The 20400-nt window shown below is 45.6% G+C and overlaps 2 protein-coding genes across 2 annotated transcripts; both read right to left on the bottom strand.

Moving 5' to 3' along the window:
• Nucleotides 1-2312: 2312 nt before the first annotated feature.
• On the bottom strand, nucleotides 2313-5369 carry LOC100286366 (AGG2). The gene is made up of 4 exons (NM_001159253.1): nucleotides 5151-5369; nucleotides 2985-3037; nucleotides 2817-2861; nucleotides 2313-2703 (listed from the first exon to the last, which is right to left on the bottom strand). Exons 1-4 carry the CDS (start codon nucleotides 5250-5252, stop codon nucleotides 2619-2621), a joined length of 285 nt encoding a protein of 94 aa, NP_001152725.1. The 5' UTR covers nucleotides 5253-5369; the 3' UTR covers nucleotides 2313-2618.
• Nucleotides 5370-16965: 11596 nt separating this feature from the next.
• LOC109943525 (phenylalanine ammonia-lyase) lies at nucleotides 16966-19465 on the bottom strand. Its single transcript, XM_020546836.1, has 2 exons — nucleotides 18998-19465; nucleotides 16966-18848 (listed from the first exon to the last, which is right to left on the bottom strand). Exons 1-2 carry the CDS (start codon nucleotides 19375-19377, stop codon nucleotides 17132-17134), a joined length of 2097 nt encoding a protein of 698 aa, XP_020402425.1. The 5' UTR covers nucleotides 19378-19465; the 3' UTR covers nucleotides 16966-17131.
• Between the last annotated feature and the right edge of the window lie 935 nt (nucleotides 19466-20400).

Raw genomic sequence — 20400 nt, 5'->3', positions numbered from 1 at the left:
TACACATAGTGTCTCACAACTTTCTCCAAACATTCTAAAATTTTTATCACAGCCTATACATATGATATCATGACACGTGGACAAGTTTCATGATTTTCTGACTTTGTTTGTGTTTTATACAATTTTTAAACATGTGGATGCCAAGTTCACGACCATGTTTAGTGAGCATGTTGCTCGAAGTTTCCGGTACGCTTCTAAAATCGGTCGTAACTTATGCTAAGTACCATGAATATCATTTTTTCATGCACGGTTTTCCAAGTTTCGAGTGACCTGCAGTTCAAATTTGAATTTTTCGAAGAAATTCAAATAAACGAACTAAATCTACTAACGATTGAAACTTTGTTATAATTGTCCACAAATGATACATGTAGGTCTACATAGTGTAGGAACATACCACAAAAAGTTTGGGAGACAAAATCAAAAAAATAAAAATATACTTTGCCGAGTGTCTAGAGATGACACTCGGCAAAGAGTCCTTTGCCGAGTGCTAGATGTGTGGCACTCGGCAAAGAAGCCTCTTTGCCGAGTGCCAGACTTTGGGACGGACGTTGACGGCTCTTTGTCGAGAGCCCCCTTTGCCGAGTGTTTGACACTCGGCAAACTTGTCTTTGCCGAGTGCCGTCCTATGCCAAGTGTCCAGCACTCGGTAAAGAGCCTCTTTGCCGAGAGCCTAACTTTACCGAGTGCGGCACTCGGCAAAGCCTTCTTTGCCGAGTTCCCGACAAAAGGCACTCGGCAACGAATACAACACTCGGCAAAGCCTCGGATTCCGGTAGTGATGTATGTGGCAATGAAAAAAATATAGGAAGTATCCGGCCTGCTATAGATATTCAGAGCACTGCCAATCTACGATGTACATACGTGTTACCATTTTTTTACAAATTAAGAATAAATATATATACAGACGAGGATAACTTGTGTGTATACTGACTTGACTATATACTTGGTTCCTTCATCAATTTCAAGAAGACATTGTTCTACTGTATTTTAATTGCCAAACTCCAGATTTAATCTACTCCCAAATAGAAAAAAATGGTTTCTAGGTCAAAAATGTTATATACTCCCAGTTATATGTGAAAAGAAACTTGCAGTCATTTTTTTTAAAAGTATGTATACGTACTTCTACATGCATACTCTCTTTTTTTCGGGAAAAAAATGTGTGTATATGTGCGTGGTTGTGAAGAGTATGTGTTGGACACCATTCGTGGCATTGAACACGGCCGAACGCCTCGTCCATATATATGGACGGTTTACGATAGGATTAGATCAGGCGGTTAACATCCTTTCTCCATGCGTGTTTATCCCTCTAGGAAGACGTCTAGAAACGGATATATATTTAAAGGGATACCACCGATTAAAGGTCCATAATTGAACCAAATCAATCTATTTATCGTTCATTTACTTTCATGCCCTAAGAGTAAACAATAACGTAGTCTTCTTTATCTCTCTGCGACTCTATGTCGTTTGGTGACGTCTTGGGTGATCTGTCGATTCTAAGACAAACCTTAAGATCTCTCCTCTCTGATGAGGTTCCTCCTAGAGAGGTCAGATCCATCTTTTGTTTGGCCAACGTCGCCGCCTCTATGCACGCGCGGACTGTCCGGCCAGCACGCACGCACTGTCCGGCTCGGCGCAAGAACCTGCTCCTGTCACAGGTCGTGGACCATCGACCGTCCGACTCGACGCAGAGAAGAAACTGCTTCTGCAACGGGTTGTGGACCGTCCGTGGCTCCGCAGAAAGTACCGCTGCAGTACAGCTCGCAATGATTGGTGCTCAAATCGGCACCAACAATATAATATTACGCATGGTATTGTTTAAAAAAGCATGCACACATACTCCACCGTAGATGTATGTACACATACGTACTAATATACATGTACGTCCAATATAGCAAAACAAAAACAGGCCTTGGGTAAGCAAGCAGGAGTACGACATGCCCCATACGCTGATACGCTCACAGGAAACCGTGTGAAGATTACACGTCTGTGTATATCAATCAATCGTAATTCGGGGAAAAAAACATGCCTTCTTGGTCACAGCAAAGAGTCAGCTGCCATCGTACTGGAGCGGTCTGGCGGTGGCCTGGCGATGTCAGATTTCTATTTCCCCGCGCATGCAAGCGAGCAGGTAAAAATGTTAGGCTGCAGCAGCGCGTACAAGCCAGAGTCGTGCTCCCGCAGGCAACCAATCACTAGCTCACACACGGTCAACGCTGACATGAATATGGCGAGCAGGGTAACCAATCACGTGGATTATGTAAGTTCCCACGCCATGGTACAATAATTTGAAATGTTAGTAGCACAAGGATCACAGAAAAGTAAGGCATTTGGGTTGGATAAACACAAAACAAACTGATTGCCAGTCAACAAGAGTTCAGTTCAGTCTACAGAGAACATGTTAGGACAAAGTTTGTCACTTTTGAATTCCAGATTTCTGTCCTCACTTCTCAGGCCATTTCCTGAGTCCTTCACGCCTTACACGGATCTTTGGATGATGCCATCCAGAATCCTCGCCTCAAATGGATACTGGTTATACTGCGGGGACAAAAAAAATGATGTACACTTGAATGGTAGCAAGAATCGCCTCTTGCTGTTTCTCTTGATAATATTGCCCAGTATCACAAAAACCAGCATTTGCATCCGCGCAGATCTTGAGGACCTTCAAACCACCTATCCCAGGACTGATTCACAGGTCCAGCAGATCTGCAACAACAGGGGAAACGAAAAACAAACAAACAAGCAAAGGCAATATTGTGAATATATCAGTTAGATGTTTGGATAAAAAGCAACATAAGTAACTTTTTCGCTTCTCTTACACAGGAAGTAGAGGGTCAGCTTTTCTTTCCATTGCTATTAGAAACCTGGCCACGTAAAACAGCCCAGTCAATCTCCAGCAACAAGCCATATAAAAATTGCCTTCAGATCATAAGCACCATAGCAAAATGCTGGGTTTAAATCACATTTCTTCTGCAGGTGACACGTACTCTTGCAACGCAGATGATACCTTATCCGCTTTATCGAGCTCTTCAAGTTCCTCCTGCACTCAATCGCACTGACGCATCAGTGTTTGAAAACTGAGAACATCACTACTTAGGTAAGGGTGGAAAACTACAACAGCTTAGATAGTAATTACATCTTTGCCACTTGTGCATAGTTATTATGTACTCCCTCCGTCCCAGGATATAAGGCGTAACCACCTCTGGTTCAAAGACCAAGAAATGCATTTAATTGTCTCTATACCACTGCATCGATATACGTATGCATAGAGAGAGCACGCCTTATATTGTGGGACAAGAATAAAAAGTGGTTACGCCTTATATCTTGGGACGGAGGGAGTATTAACAAAAGGAAAAAAAACTTTGACAGATCTGACGATAATGTCCAGAACGCAGAGGAAATGTAGTCTACAGCACTGATATTGATAAATTTATTATGTGGTTAGTTGGTAATGTGTAGCTTTGCTTATTTGCGTATATGTTGTGGGCCAGGGCATAAGCTGAAGATTCAGAAACAAAAATGACAATTGAAGATGCTCTTTATATGTACACAAAGATGCTACAGGATGGGCCATGTGGACAGTAAATCGATAATCCAATCTCTACCTGAATGGAAATGATAACGGCCAAAAACAATGCAGACGAATCATCACAATTTGGCCAAAAAAGTGAAGCTTATGATAAGTTGTCTATATCACATTCACAAGTAAAACTTGTGGAAAATGTTATTTTCTGGAAGGTCTGATGATCTATCTGTCGGATCCAGGCTGTTGATTAATAAAAAACAGAGGGAGCAGGAATGACCATGCTGCATTACTACATGCTTGGAAGGTACAGTATGTCCATCACTTGATGGTATCTGCTGGTATTTCTGCTTCAGAAAGACTGCAGCTCGTAGATGTCAATGGAAGGATTTCACCATATAAAGAACTAGGATGCTATTAAAAGTTATCAAGACTCGACAGTTCTACATGCTTTTAAACTTGCATGAATTCTTCGGTGCCTTATAAACATATAAACAAATATTTCAGCAAAAAAAAAAAAAACAACAACGTCAAACAAGCAAACAGTAATGTTCAAGATATGTCCCTTGCCCAACATACAAGTTTACCATAAGACATTGCTGAGCCAACATACGAGCTTGTCAGTTATTATTAGCTGCTTAGCTTCATGGCTCCAGCTTCAGAATGTCAAAGATAAATAGATAATGCATATATAAATGGTAGCAGGCTCTATGTCCTTAATAAAATCACTTTCGCTGATCTTGCTGCTCAAGTATACTTATTAGAAAAGAAATATGTTCTGCTTTATAAATGGTTTTAACCAACACTGCTATGTGCTGTCCCACAAATAAGTACATATATTTAAAGTACAGACGCTGCATCTCAGAAACTAGAAAACAGGTTCCCATGGCCACAGGTCCCCCCACCCACCCACCCAGAAAGGAGCATCACCACGCCTCATCAGAGGTTTCAGTCTTCAGTACACTGTCCCCAATCATTTGGTGCAGAAGAATCAGTAGGGTTTTCGACTACAGACTGCAATATATCTATCAAGGCATAAAACTCCAACTAGTCGGACAGAAAGAGCTACTCCGCGTTTGTCCCCATCAGAAAAAAGGCCCACACAACGGAACGGAAAAATGAATATTCGCAACAAGCACATTGTTGCAGCAGGACAAGGCAGGAAACAAAGAGCACATGGAGCTTGCACTTGCACATGCACATGGCTGCTTCTCCCAACCCAGACCCACCTGCACCTCCACGAGGAAGGAACGCAGGAAAACGCGGGTCTTGGGAAACCATAGCAAGAAAAGATGTCCCTAACTTCCCATGGCCATTATTTCCTCATGGATCATAAGAGGGAGAATATGAATCTCGGAAATTATGCCACGGATTGTTCTAGACTGTTCTGCATACTTTGACCATTGGGCTAGAAAGCAGCATGCTTGGCCGAATTCGGTGGGATGGATACTCCCTACCCCTGCATTTCAGGAGATCATACCACCAAGAAGTCCTCTGAAAAGGAGTTTTCCTTTTTGCGATGATCAATTCTTTTTGGAACACAGCCAAGCCAGCATAGTACGCACTAACGCTATGGAATCGACGAGGCAGGAAGCGAGTTCATGGGGGGAGGGGAGACAGGGGCACACACCTCGAGGAAGCGCGCCTCCTGCTCGAGCTTCTTGAGCTCGGCCTGGATCCGGTGGCGGCCCCGCAAGTCCGCCGAGTCCCCACCGCCGTCCCCGACCTGCATCGCCGTCCGATGAGCGGGAGAGGGTTGGTGCGATCCAGTGAGGCGCAAGGTAACTGGCAGGCACAGCGGAAGCGTGAGTGGGTTGGGGAAGCGAGCAGGCGGAGAGGAAGAAGACGAGGAACTGTCACGGAATGCGGGTGGCCAGACCAGAAAGGTTCTGCCTTTTTTTTTTTTTTGAACAATTGGATCTATACCATTAAAAGATCCAAACTTTAGATATATACCATGGACCTCACATGTCATTGACTCATGTGGACCCACATGTAAGTGAGATAGTAATGGTATGGATTCAAAGTGGTGATCTTTTAATGGTATGAATCCAAATTTCCCTTTTTTTTGGTTAACGTGAGAGGTTTGGGCTCTGACAGTGGAGGGTTTATTCTAACAACTGTACTAGAGTACTAGACCAAGTGACCAACTCCCACTCTCCCACTCGGTTATCCTGTCCGTTTCTTCCTCCAATTCTTTTCCTTTTCCAGTTTTCATTTTTTAAAATAATATAAAGTACTAATTAAATCGTTCTTTACTAGCTATTGTCGTATATTTCGATTATGAGATTTGACAGATTATGAGATTTGACAAATGAATGTCAAAACAACTTTTCTTAATGGAAAACTAGATAAGGATGTGTATATGATACAACCCGAGGGTTTTGTCGATCCGATCAATGCTGGAAAGATATGCAAACTTCAGAAATCTATTTATGGGTTGAAGCAAGCATTTCGGAGTTGGAACATTCATTTTGATGAAGTGGTTAAAGGGTTTGGTTTTCATCAGAATGAAGAAGCTTGTGTTTAAAAGAACGAAAGTGGGAGCGCTGCTGTATTTCTGATCTTGTATGTGGATGACATATTATTGATTGGGAACGATATTCCTATGCTGGAGTCCATCAATGTTTCACTGAAAAAGAGTTTTTATATGAAAGATTTAGAGAAAACAACATATATTTTGGGCATAAGGATCTATAGAGATAGGTCGAAGTGGCTTATAGGATTAAGTCAAGATACATACATTGACAAGGTATTAAAATAGATCAACATGGAATAGTCCAAGAAAGGGTTCTTACCTATGTCACATCGTATACACCTTATGAAGAAGCAGTGTCCTACAACAGCTAATGAGCGAGAGCGCATGAGTAAGGTATCGTACGTCTCGGCAATTGGATCAATCATGTATGCCATGATAAGTACACACCCAGATGTTTCATATGCTATAAGTGCTATGAGTAGGCACTAGACTGATCCAAGTGAGGATCACTAAACAACGGTAAAAGGCATTCTTAAGTAATTGAGAAGGACTAAAGATATGTTCATGGTATATGGGGGTTCGGAGGAGCTCGTTGTAACTGGTTACACCGATGCTAGCTTCTAAACTGATCCAGACGAGTTAAAATCGCAATCAGGTTTTGTGTTCATAATAAATGGTGGTGTTGTTAGCGGGAAGAGTTCCAAGCAGGAGACTGTGACTGATTCTACAACAGAAGCCAAGTACATTGCAGCTTCTGAATTTGTGAAGGAAGGTGTTTGGATACGGAAGATCCTCATCGAGCTTGCTGTGTTTCCTAATGCCTCTAGTCCATTGAACATCTAATGTGACAACAATGGGGCTATTGCGCAAGCTAAGGAGCCAAGGAATCACCAGAAAAGCAAACACGTACTGCGGAAGTTTCACCTCATACAAGAATTCGTTAGGCGGGGTGAGATAAAGATATGCAAAATACATACGGATTTGAATGTTGTTGATCCTTTGACAAAACCTCTTCCACAACCTAAGCACGAGTCACACATGAGATCTATGGGTATTAGATATCTACTAGATTAACTCTAGTGCAAGTGGGAGACTGTTAGAAATATGCCCTAGAGATAATCATAGAGATAAGCATATTTCTTTGTATCCATGATATATATATTGCTTAATTGAATATCCATGAAAGGCACCTTGTATTGATTAGCAATTATGTGAATTGTTTGTGAGATTCTTTACTTGTATGGTTATTCTAAATAATGTCCCTATTCCGAGTCGATGGCTAGCACATGTATTAGTTGATGGCTACATTTCACAAGTCATGGATATGGAGATGTTAAACTAATAATGTGGGCGCATGTATGACATGAGGCTGAACTGATCCAACGTGAGGTATTGAAATATAGTTCTCGTTTTGCAACATGTATACTGTGTCCTTAGACCTAAGATTGTCGCATGTTCTCAAGATGTGAATTGACTTACTTAGGGACTATCAAACGCTACTCCGTAACTGGGTAGTTATAAAGGTAGTTTTGGGTTTGTTAGGAAGCATGTTGTGAGGCATGGTTAGTCAAGATGGAATTTGTACCTCTCTTCTTGAGAGAGATATCTCTGGCCCCTCGAGTGATTGGATTAAGAAATGCATGGTCGTGCTAGGGTTAAGTGTTAACCAATGAAAGGATTCCAATTCACAGTATCGAGAAAGAGAGGTCGTCTTAGAGCCAGACCAAATATCGTGAGACAAAGGGAACAACATGTACATAATGTTGCAATGGTTCGTCTGATATGATCTTTACCTACGCATAGGAGTTGACATGTCTTGCTAGAGACCGCTGTCAATTATTGAACCAAGTAAGAGTGCTTGAGCCATATCTATATGTACGTGAACCTATAGGGTCACACACTTAAGGGGAATGAAGCCTAAATCGAATTAGATTCGAAATTAGACAGGGCTTTAGGGTTACTTATGGGCCTCAGAGTCAAAAGCCCACCAGAACGCCTATATAATGAGGGGCAGGGGCGCGGTTAAGTGAACCTTAATTGGCCACCAGTAAACGAGCAGTCGCCTACCCCTTGCCCTCGCCTAGCCACCGTCGCGAACCTAGCAGTTCGGAACGCGGAGCTTCCTCCCTGTATGTGTGGATACCTCGAAGGTGCTGCATTTGGAGCACTTAGACGAACCTTGCGGGAACGTGAAGGACGCGGGCGATTGCGCAACACTGCTCGACGCGTTCGTCTACATCGAGACGTCTTCTGCTGCCCTACGCGTCTAGTGGTAATTCCATGACCTATAACCGCAGTAGTTCTTGGTTTTATGGGATCAAAAATTTTGTTTTGCTCTAGTGTAGCGTCCCTATAATCCTTCAATATGCGCCATATATCCGAATCCCTAGCCCATACACGCCCGTGAATTTACGAAGGTCTGCTGTGATCCCAATTGTAACACCCAGTCCACTCTTGGACCAGCGGTACTTACTCCTAGCAGCCCTCCTAGATCATAGACCATCCACACAGACCAACACTAGTCTTTTCTGCACATTTTGTCCTCACTCATGCGCACTTGGGAAGCACTTCCCGGTCGGTCACCCATCCTCAAATTGCTCCAAGCAAAACACTCTTAACTTAGAGGTTCTTTGGAGAGGAGCTTCTAGAAAAGAAGGATCACCTTATTGGTATGTGTATTCTATTAATTCTATTAAGCCACGTTCTAGGATATCACAATCCTTTAGGGTCAGAACATCTAAGCTGGAAGAGGAAGGCCCTATCCAATCTACTATGAAGTCGGCGAGGACTTGTGATTTTATTATGCTTCTTGACTCGAAGACTATATTGTAGCCAAAGAGTTCGGTTGCCCTAAAGCTTCTAGGTTGCTGAATAAGTCATTGAGGCTTTGATTCGTGGGCACCCTTATTTTCTGTGCCTCGAAGTAGTGGCACAACTTTCGTGATACCATGAGGACTGCATATGCTATTTTCTCCATCTCAGTCTAGTTGCATTTGGAGCTACTGAGGACCTTGAAGACGAAGTATACGAGTTGTTGCTGCAGTTTTCCATCTTTGAGTTTTTCTTGCACTAGAGATGCATTGACTGCGCTGTCGAATGCTACGACGTACAACAGGAGTGCGGAGACGAGATCAGGACTCGCTAAGGTAGTTAGCTCTGATAAGTAGCCTTTGAGAAACTTGAAGGCTGCTGCTTGTTCAGGCCCCAGGCAAAGTCCTTTGTTCCTCATAGTGTATGGAGAAAGGGTAGGCTTCATTCTGCAGATCGAGAAATGAATATGTTCAATGCTGCCAACCTTCGTGCTAGTCTATATATGTCCTTTGTTGACTTTGGATGATGCATGTCCATTATTGCTTTTACTTTGGTAGGGTTAGCTTCTATACTTCTATGAGATGCGAGATAGGCTAAGATTTTGCCGTGGCAGGCTCTGAATATGCACTTTTATGGGTTCAGGTGAAGTCTGGCTTCGCGCATTTTTGTGAATGTTTCTACATGGTCGGCGATGTGATCTTCCTTGTTTCTGCTTGCGACGACTATGTCGTCGATATATGTAAAGACATTGAACCCCAATTGCCCTTCCAGCACTGTCTTTGTTATTCTTGAAAAGGTGGAGCTAGTGTTTTTAGGACTTCGGGCATACGTATAAAAAAATATGTACCAAAGGGGTGATGAAACTCGTCTTCGCCTTATCCTCCTCTTTCATGTATATCTTGTGATATCCTGAAAAATAGTCTAGCGGGGACATGACTTCTAATCCTGCCTCTTAGTCGATGATTTTGTCGATTCTGGGGAGGGGGAAGTCGCCTTTGGGTCAAGCTTTATTGAGGCTAGTGAAGTCTATGCACATTATCCACCTATTGTTTTTCTTCTTGACCATAACTACGTTGGCAAGACAGGTGGGGTAGTCAACTGGCTCGATAAACTTGGCCTCAAGTAGTCTCTGGACTTCGGCTTTTGCGGCTTCGATTTTTTCGTCTGGAATTTTGCGGAGCTTCTGCTTTTTGGGGCGTATGGAGGGGTCGATGCTTAGACCGTGCTCGATGACTGTGCGATTGACATCGACGAGGTCTAAAGCTGACCATGCGAAGATGTCCTTGTTGCGACTTAGGCAGGATAGTAGTTTGGTCTCCTCCTCTATGGAAAGGACTTCATTGATTAAGACTGTCTGGTTTTGGTACCGTGTGACACTCGGATTTAAGGACAAATCCAGATGCATCTCAAATGTGTGCTAGGATCAAGTCTCACACATATGACGACTCATGGTTCAAAAAACAATGTCACGTCTTTATTATATAATAGAAGTTCTTCACAAAATAGCTAAATATATTACACTATATGATGACAATGATCCTCCACAACCATAGTTGACTAGAAGATGACGACCTAGACCTCTCTGAACTTACTGTAGCAATCTTCATGCTCCTCCGGCGGTACCTGTTCTTGACCTGATGTGATTATAACAAGGGTGAGCTCCCATACGGTCATCACTTAGTAGTGTGGGGAAAAGTGTGTATGAGCTCACTTATGATTGGAGCTCATGTGGTGTAAGGCTACCAGAAAAAATGATTAAGGCTGAGCAATGCTTTTAAATTTATTGGTCAAAATTTTATTAGCAATTACTAAGTATAAGTAAATACCATACCATTTAAATACTTGATCAATATTGAAATCCTACAATGCAATAATGCATGACAGGTTAAATTTAATTCTATAAATTAATGGTGTGAGAGGTCCGAGCCGCATGAGAACGACTGATATACCAATTTTACACTTTGCAGAGGTTGTACATCTTTACCCATAAGAAGTGGGAGGACGAGTTCCCACACCTTCAAGAATCAGTTTCCCGGTCTTTGCCTCTTCGCTGTGACCAGGGCCCTTGTTTCGACACTTCGGTAACGAGATCAATGGGAGCATTCTGTCTTCGCTCCAAAAGCTGTCCAATTATTAGTTTTTTCATTCTTATGTTTTCTAATTAACCTGACTGTTTTTATTTTTGTTGCGATATCTATATCAAGTTCCATGTATTCTTAAAAACTAAAGATTGTCTGTTTCACATTGAATAATAGTCGATTATTTTCTATCTGCTTTTTTGTCCAAGTTTTTTCCACACATTTGTAAAATTGTAATTGAGCCCAACTTTCAACAACTCGAGGACTCTACTTCTAAATGAATGGTGGTGTGTGGATCCTAATAGAGCGAGTTTGGAAACTCAAATCTTATTGAAGATTTGAGGGGATTGAGGGAAATATTAGTCCATTTTCCTCTCAATTCCCTCCGAACCTCTAGCACTACCGAAATCGCAGGCTTTGCCGAGTGCCGGCGGCTTTGCCGAGTACTTTTTATCGGGCACTCGGCAAAGAAGGCTTTGTCGAGTGCCGCGCTCGGTAAACGTAGGCTCTCGGCAAAGATCCCCTTTACCGAGTGCTTAACACTCGGCACAGGACGCACTCGGCAACGACACGTTTGCCGAGAGTCAAACATTCGGCAAAGGTGGCTCTCGGCAAAGCGCCGTTAGCGGCCGTCCCACAGCTGACGGCCGTCAGTGTTTGCCGAGAGCCAACTGCTGGCACTCGGCAAAGAGGATTCTTCGCCGAGTGCCACACAGTAGGCACTCGGCAAAGCGTACTTTGCCGAGTGTCAGCTCTAGACACTCGGCAAAGTATATTTTTATTTTTTTTATTTTGTCTCTCAAAATTTTTGTGGTATGTTCCTACACTATGTAGACCTACTTGTACCATTTGTGGACAATTTTAACATAGTTTTCAATCGTTAGTAGATTTAGTTCGTTTATTTGAATTTCTTCGGAACATTTAGATTTGAACTGCAGGTCACTCGAAACTTGGAAAACCGTGCATGCAAAAATGATATTCATGTTACTTAGCATAAGTTACGACCGATTCCAGGAGCGGACCGGAAACTTCGAGCAACATGCTCACTAAACATGGCCGTGAACTTGCCATCCACATGTTTAAAAATTGTATAAAACACAAACAAAGTCAAAAAATCCTGAAACTTGTCCACGTGTCATGATATCATATGTACAGGCTGCGATAAAAATTTTAGAATGTTTGGAGAAAGTTGCGGGACACTGTGTGTAGAAACCTAAGAGAACTACATTGAAACTCTATGATTTCATGTGTAGTTCTCTTAGGTTTCTACACATAATGTCTCACAACTTTCTCCAAATATTCTAAATTTTTTATAACAGACTCTACATATGATATCATGACATGTGAACAAGTTTCATGATTTTCTAAGTTTGTTTGTGTTTTATAATTTTTTTAAACAGCTGTGTGGCAAGTTCACGGCCATGTTGAGTTGCATGGTGCTCGAAGTTTCCGGTCCGATCCTAAAATTGGTCGTAACTTGTGCTAAGTAGAATGAATATTATTTTTGCATGCACAGTTTTCCAAGTTTCGAGAGACCTGCAGTTCAAATGTGAGTTTTTCGAAGAAATTCAAATAAAAAACTAAATGTATTAGCTATAGAAAACACTGTTCTAATTATCTCAAAATGGTACATGCAGGTCTATATAGTGTAGGAACATACCACAAAAAAATTAGTAGGGAAAATAAAAAAATAAAAAAGTAATTTGCCGAGTGTCCAAAGATGACACTCGACAAAGGATTGTAAAATATTCTTTGCCGAGTGGCATCCAGCTGGCACTTGGCAAAGCACACTTTGCCGAGTGCCGGCGATCTGGCACTCGGCAAAGAATATTTTAATATTTTAAGAAAATCTTTGCCGAGTGCCAGATCGCGGACACTCGGCAAAGAACGTGTAAATAGCGCCTGGTAACTTCTTCCTTTCTCACTCTCTCTCTCTCTCACTCCGTTGCCCTCTCCACGCCGCGCCCGCGCACCTCTCCACGCCGCCGCGTCCGACGACGTCGCGACCAACGTCGCCGCGCCCCTGCCACCGCAGCCCTGCCCCCACGCCGCCGGCATCCTCGGCTGCCGCGCCCACGCACGCCGCCGCGCCCGCGCACGCCGCCGCGCCCGCGCACGCCGCCGCGCCCGCACACGCCGCCCCACGCCGCCGCGCACGCCTCCCCACGCCGCCACGCCCCCACGGCCGCCCTCGACCTCGGCCCCCGACGCCGCCGCGTCCCACGGCCGCCCTCGCCCTCGGCCTCGACGACGCCGCGCCTCCACGGTATAAACATATGTTTTTTAATAGTCCTAGATAAGTATTATACAAATTTATGAGCCAATTTCTCTTAGCATGTCAATTCAAGGTCCAATAAAAGAGAAACTCACATATAATAATAAAATATATATGTTAAAATGATTTATGTGATGGATTCTAGAAACCCTAGGTGAAGCTTCACCCAACGATTGATACTGAATTATCTTCAACCCTTACCGTGAAATGACCGAGCAAAAACATATGTTTTTTCGTTAGTATATATGTTCTTGTATTATCAAAGCTTTTATGTGCTCAAAACATATGCCCATAAATGCTTTGTCGCCTTCAACGGTATTATCAAAGCTTTTATGTGCTCCTGGTATACATGTGAATGTCAGCCATCGTGCTGTTACTTTTATTTGCAGGTTTTGGAAACCTCCCCGTGCAGGGGAGGTGCTGCCGAATTTTTTTGTTGACAGACTTGTTTATTTTTTTTGCAGAGGTCTTCCTAGCCGCTGCGGGTCTGCCTCGCGTCGCCACTGCACCGACCCACCACAGCCCCACTAGCCTGACTCCACCGCCACCCTAGGTATAACCTCTACATCCGCATCATGGTCGTAGATCACGTAACCCTGTTAGGCGTCTCCCGTTCGAAAGAGATACGGTGTAGATATGCAGATCTTTGCATATCTACAAATGTATCAGTTTCGAATTGTCCACGTTTTTTGGACAGCCTGCGGTTCGTTTTTTGGACAGCCTGCGGTTGCGTAGATGGTGTTAGTTTCATGCTCTACTCCGGTCCGAGATAGAGTTTCGGCGTCACCTCCCTGTTGTTCTCCGGACAGTACACTCTCCCTGCCCCCTCGTTACAATGATGGCGACAATGAATCGAACCTCAGCATGTTTCGAGGGCAACTCGGAAGCGCAAGTGGTTCGACCACCAAGACCCTGAGACATGAAGAGTGGCGCCATATCATGCTATATGTATTGACTAACCTTGAAGAGGTGACGCCATACATGGAGCAATTTCTTCATGAATTCTGGCGTCGATCAAGGGACCCAACTCCACAGGAATATGATACCCTTCTTCAAAAGGGTGCGGGAAATGGATTGCCCGATTTCATTTCCTAGTTTAAACGTAAGGTACGTGCTTAGTTTGTCATTTGAAGTTGCTCTTACGTGCGAATAATATAACAATCTAGCGTGTTTGAACTTGCAGGACCAAAGAGAGCCGTCTATGAGTGCCGAGTTGAGACAAGTAGCCAATGGCTTTGCCTATAGGGTCAGGAAATTTTCTGGGTATGACGTCAATGGATACCGTTTTCGCACAACAAGCTACGACCAAAGTCGGCCCAATCGAAAAACCACGTGTTCTGGAGTCTATACGCCCGGGCTTGACGAGGTCGAGTATTATGGAAGAATTGAAGAAATATATGAACTCAATTTTTATGGTTCCAAACTTCTTACTCCAGTGATATTCAAATGTCATTGGTTTGACCCTGAAGTTACGAGACGAACACATTCTAATCTTGGGCTAGTCGAAATTCGACAGGATTCCACCTTACCAGGAGACGATGTCTATATTGTGGCCCAACAGGCCACACAAGTGTATTATCTTCCATATGCGTGCCAAACGAAACAACATCTTAAGGGTTGGGATGTTGTGTATAAGGTATCACCGCACGCTAAATTACCTGTTCCAAACGATGAAGATTATAACTTAGACCCGGACACATATGACAGAGAGTTCTTCCAAGAAGATGGGCTCGAAGGGCAATTTGAGATAGACTTAACCGAAGCGATCGGAATGGAAGTAGATATTGAAATGGTTGTTGATGACGAGGATGATGAGGTGCAAAATGAGAATGACTTAGAAATACTTGAAGGCAATGCCAATGACGAAATTGCACCTTCAGATGATGTCGACTATGAAATGGTTGATAGTGATGATGACACTTATGATCCGGCTAACCCGGACACATATGAAGATTATTTTTAATCGATGTAATGCTATATTTCATTTATTTTGCATATGTTTCTAAATACATATTTTTTATATGTGCTTAATTGTTTACTCTTAATTGCAGGTTGTTGGACAAAGATGGTGGGCGGTGGGACGAGGACGAGGAGGGGGAGGGGGAGGGGGAGGAGGAGCACCCGTAGGACGGAGGAGGAGGCGCAGCAGGACGACGCCGTACAACAGCAGGTGGAGCAGCAAGCCGCTGTTGATGCGGCACAGCAGGACGACGACGATGCGGCGCAGCAGGACGACGACGACGACGCCGCCGCTCAGCAGGACGTCTCAGGTTCTGGCTCCTCAGGTTCGAGGAGTATCTACCTGCGAGGTCCCGCGAGCCTCCCTAAGCGACCCATACTTCGTGACAGTCCTCATGCTTCGTCCAGCCCTTCGCCGAACCAGTCCAGATGCCCACCTCGTTGATGATCTGTTTTGTGATGATCCAGACTTACCTTTATGAGTGTTGGTGATGTTAGTTAGACTTTATCTTGTGAGATACTTGGTGATGTTAGTGATGATGCAGACTTATATCTGTTTTGTGATGATCCTGACTTATATTTGTGAGACTTTAGTGAGACTTTGTGATATATATGGTGTTGATGATAAATGTGTTCATTCTGTGATGTGATTGATATATAATGTGATGTGGATGATATATATCTTTTGTTTGTTTGGATGGAACAACAAAAGCAAATAAAAAAGGGACATCCTGGTCACTTTGCCGAGTGTAACACTCGACAAAGGGTCGCTTTGCCGAGTGCTATGACCATGGCAATCGGCAAAGAAGGAAACCTGGGAACCGGTAAAGCCATCTTTGCCGAGTGCTGACAATGGCACTCGGCAAAGAAGGAAACCTGGGAACCGGCAAAGACATCTTTGCCGAGTGTTGTTGCCAAGGCACTCGGCAAAGATACTGGCAAAGGGGCCCACTGGAGGGTTCTTTGCCGAGTGCCAGTCCACCAGATACTCGGCAAAGAAGCCTCATTTGCCGAGTGCCTACTAGAGCTCTCGGCACAGGGACTGGCGGTGGGGTCCACTGGACCAGTCTTTGCCGAGGGCCTCTCGAGCAAACACTCGGCAAAATTGGTCTCTTTGCCGAGTGCCACAAAATGCACTCGGCAAAGGATCCGTCACCGTCACTTGGCGCCGTGACGGTGACTTTTCTTTGCCGAGTGCCAAATGGCACTCGACAAAGTCTTTGTCGAGTGCCCGACAATAAGTACTCGGCAAAGAGGCTGTTGCCGATGTACAGTTTGCCGAGCATTCTGTTCCGAGTGTTACACTCGGCAAAGCCTTTGCCGAGTGTAAAATAGCCTTTGCCGTGTGTCTGAGACACACGGCAAAGGCGCTGATTCCGGTAGTGTAGGGCCTCATTTAGATACTAGTGTATTCATCTCAATTCATATATATTGAGATGGAACTTAAAGTAATTTATACCACAATCTATCAATACAAGTGGATTGAGATGAATATGAGAGCATCCAAATAAGGACTAAAAGATTTGAGTTTCTAAACTAGCCCTTAATAGTTAAATTGCATTCTCAAACACTCATCGGTTTTGGAGGAGCTCACACTGCATCTTTTTACTAAGGTATATATTCTGGTGGAGGACGTGGAGAGGGAGGAAGGCGATAAAACAGGACAAGAACTCAAGAAGGAGGGGGTTAGAATTAACATCGCGGCCTCGACCACACTCTGATGTGAGTAAAGTTGTCTGCGATTATTGCTGCTCTTACGTTATTATAATTGATTCTTAGCAGTTCGTTTGAATTTAATTATGATATCATAATTGTTGTTTGGTAGTTTCTTGGAATTAAGCTGTGAAGTAAGATCAGGATAATCAAATATAACTGTGTGCCGTCAAGACACATGGCCATGGTAATAGTATAGTTTATGCACGCCACACCGCGTGAATTATTCGTGTACAGTAGCAGGATAGTACTTCTTTTCTCATCCGTCATACCTTGTCTTCTCTCTTATCTGTAGTTCAGATAATTGGCAGGGGCGCGCCTTTCCACTCGCTGAGGCACTGCAGCAGTGGGTCGATGTGCTTGCGCTGGTTCATGGCGATCACCACCTTGTCCACCTCCTCCCCGGGCGACCGCGTCTTCTCGCCGGTCAGGTACTCGGCGCCGAGCTCCTCGCGCACGAACCTGTACAGCGGGTACGAACGGCACTCGGTAATCCTGTTCGGGGTCGTGCCACTCTCCACAGCCGCTCGTGCGGCCTCCACCTCGTCCGGTAGCACTGCGCTGAGCTGCTTCTCGAACTCAGCCACCTTGGCCAGGATGGAGGTCTCCATAGGTCGCTCGGTGTTGCTGTCACCATTGATGAGCGCATGCTCCATGAGCACCGCGCGGAGCTTCTGCATCAGTGGATAGCTGGGTCTGCACGGGTCTTCTGCGTACGTGAACACCGCCACGCGGTCAATAGCGACGAGCAGGTCGTGGTCGTCGATGGCCTGGGATTTTTTGGCGACATGCGACACGCACTTCTTAACAGCGGCCTTGATGCTCTCCTCGAGTTGGCGCAGGTCGACGGCCTGGCACAGTGCGATCAGGAAAGTGGAGGACATGAGCTTCAGGATGGTGACGGCCTCGGCGGTCATCCTGGAGGAGATGAGGCCGAGAGAGTTGACGCTCTGGTTGTGCTGCTCCGCTGTCTGCACATGGTTTGTCACAGGGTTGGCAAGGAACTGGAGCTCAGAGCAGTAGGACGCCATGGCGACCTCAGCGCCATTGAAACCGTAGTCCAAGCTCGGGTTGCGCCCGCCGGACAGGTTGGAGGGAAGGCCATTGCTGTAGAAGCTACTGACAAGCTCGGAGAACTGCGCGAACATGAGCTTGCCGATGGCAGCGACGGCCAGACGAGTATTGTCCATGGACACCCCGACGGGAGTGCCCTGGAAGTTGCCACCGTGGAGCGCCTTGCGGCGGGCGACGTCGATGATTGGGTTGTCGTTGACGGAGTTGATCTCCCGCTCGATCGACTTGGTAGCGAAGCGGATGACCTCGACCTGCGGGCCGAGCCACTGCGGCGTCGTGCGGATCGCGTACCTGTCCTGCTTCATCTTGGTCAGCGGGTCAAGCTCTCCCTGCTCCTTGGCAAGCTTCATGTAGGAGCTGCCTTCAAGTATGTGCTCCATGATGGCTGCAGCTTCGATCTGTCCAGGGTGGTGCTTGAGCGCGTGGATGAGGTGGTCGGTGTACTCCGGATTGCCAGCCATCACCTCGCAGTACAGTGCCGAGAGGACCTCAGCAAGGACGGCGAGAATGTTTGCCTCGAAGAGCACGATCGCCGCGAGACCGGAGCCCACGGCCGTGCCGTTGACGATGGCGAGCCCTTCCTTGGGCTGCAACGCGAAGAACCCGTGCTCAATGCCGGCGATCCTGAACGCCTCGACGGCGTCAACCTTGGTGCCGTCCGGGGCCACCGCCACTGAATTCTTGCGGCCGGTGATGAGGCCGGCGATGTAGGACAGCGGGACCAGGTCGCCAGACGCGGTGATGGAGCCCCGGAGCGGCAGGCACGGCGTCACGTTGGCGTTGAGCAGCTTGGCAATGGCCTCGAGGATCTCGAAGCGGATACCCGAGTAGCCCTGGGTGAGGGTGTTGATGCGCACGAGCATGGCCGCGCGCGTGACCTCTGGCGGCAGCGTGTAGCCGTCGCTGCTGCTGGCTCCAAAGACGCCGGCGTTGAGGTATCTGTAATATTTTCAGACCCACCCACCCACCCACCCACCCAATGAACGAAATAGAATTATTGCATGTGGCAGCCAGAGCCCAGAGTGATCAAGTACTCCAGTATATATAAAATAGCAGTGTACAGCAGGCACCACTGTATCTACTCCTACCGGATGAGCTCTTTCTGGAGCGCGGCGAACTCTTTCGTGCGGCGGTGACAGGCGCCACCGAAGCCGGTGGTGACGCCGTAGGTATCTGTGCCGTTCATGGTGCTTTCGAAGACCCACTCGCGGCTAGCCTCCAGGCGGGGTCGTGCGGATTCGTCCAGCGCCACCTGTACCCGGCCGGCGACGGCTGCCACCTTAGCGACGCTGAGCACGGCGCCGTCGATCTTCACCAGCGGCACGCGGTACTCCTCCACCATCCTCTTCACCTCGTCCAGGTGGCTCCCAGTAAGACCCTCCGCCGCCTTGCCCCACTTCAAGGGGTCGCCGGTGCGCGGCGCTGAGCTGTTGAGGGGGCGGTCGACCAGGCCGGTCTCGCACTCCATTGCACGCTGCGCCAACACAGGACGTCGAGTACGTGTATACAACTAATAACAGAGGGTCTGCGCGGTGGATCTTGTTGGAGTTAGGACTCAGGGCTTTGCTTAAAATAGCAAGAGCGCGAGTGCGCGACCGTCCCTTGCTCCACAATGCTGTCAGTCTCAGGTCACATCATCTTGCCAAATATACCTGACCGATGTTAATTGGCTAATCGCTAATACACGATGGAGAAATCTTTTTAGCATCGAAGAAATTCTATTTTATAGAGCTGGCAGTGTTGTGTGTATCCTCTACGTCCGGTCAATAGAGACCATATTAAGTTTAACCTAACTAACCACCTTTTTAATCCAGACTCTTGATTGGGAGAGAACACGCTAACCACGGTTGTAGCCTCCGGTCACAGGGTGCTATATAAAGGATTAATGGGTCCGCAAGAAAAGCCAACGCTATCTCTCACCCTAAACCCTAAGCCACGATTGACAGGGATTGCCTAGGAGTCGTAGTGACTGGAATAGCTCTACAACCTAACGACGGCTCGTCGGCGCCTGCTGTTCCTATACAGGAGCAATGGAGGAGGCGACAACAATGATGGCGAGTAGACTCCTTGTCACACCTGGTTTTAAGGGCAAACCGAATGCATAGCATATGTGTGCCATGATCTATTTCCACACATATGTAGATGTCACAAGTGTAATATATCAAAAGAACAATGCATAAAAGCATAAATAAAGATTATATTAACATATTACACTCGAATCGACATAATGTCTTAACCTTGATTACTCACCAAATACAACAGACCATGGGCATCCTTCCACATGAAGATGACCGGGGGTATCATTAGACTAGCATTCGTTGAGTTCACCATCAAAATCTTTATCTGCAAACTTCTGATCAAAATTAAGCAATAGGTGAGCTCACTTATGGTGGAGGCTCAACAAGTGGGGTAAAAATGCAAGGTTAACAATGTAAAGCTAAAGTTTAATGTGGACATCATTTTAGTTGGTAAACATTTTATTATCAACACC

Source organism: Zea mays, chromosome 1 (genome assembly GCF_902167145.1).
Source record: "Zea mays cultivar B73 chromosome 1, Zm-B73-REFERENCE-NAM-5.0, whole genome shotgun sequence".
In the NCBI taxonomy this organism is placed as follows: domain Eukaryota; kingdom Viridiplantae; phylum Streptophyta; class Magnoliopsida; order Poales; family Poaceae; genus Zea; species Zea mays.
The sequence above is the reverse complement of the archived record's forward strand: the minus strand, read 5'-3'. Positions and strand labels throughout refer to the sequence as shown.

What these genes read in the sequence shown, in the direction of transcription:
- LOC100286366 (NM_001159253.1), bottom strand. Translation starts at nt 5,252, where the DNA reads ATGCAGGTCGGGGACGGCGGTGGGGACTCGGCGGACTTGCGGGGCCGC. An exon ending in AGGAGGCGCGCTTCCTCGAG is followed by an intron (nt 3,038 to 5,150) that starts GTGTGTGCCCCT and finishes GATTGAGTGCAG; the next exon opens with GAGGAACTTGAAGAGCTCGA. An exon ending in GTATCATCTGCGTTGCAAGA is followed by an intron (nt 2,862 to 2,984) that starts GTACGTGTCACC and finishes TTACGTGGCCAG; the next exon opens with GTTTCTAATAGCAATGGAAA.
- LOC109943525 (XM_020546836.1), bottom strand. Translation starts at nt 19,377, where the DNA reads ATGGAGTGCGAGACCGGCCTGGTCGACCGCCCCCTCAACAGCTCAGCG. An exon ending in CTCCAGAAAGAGCTCATCCG is followed by an intron (nt 18,849 to 18,997) that starts GTAGGAGTAGAT and finishes AAAATATTACAG; the next exon opens with ATACCTCAACGCCGGCGTCT.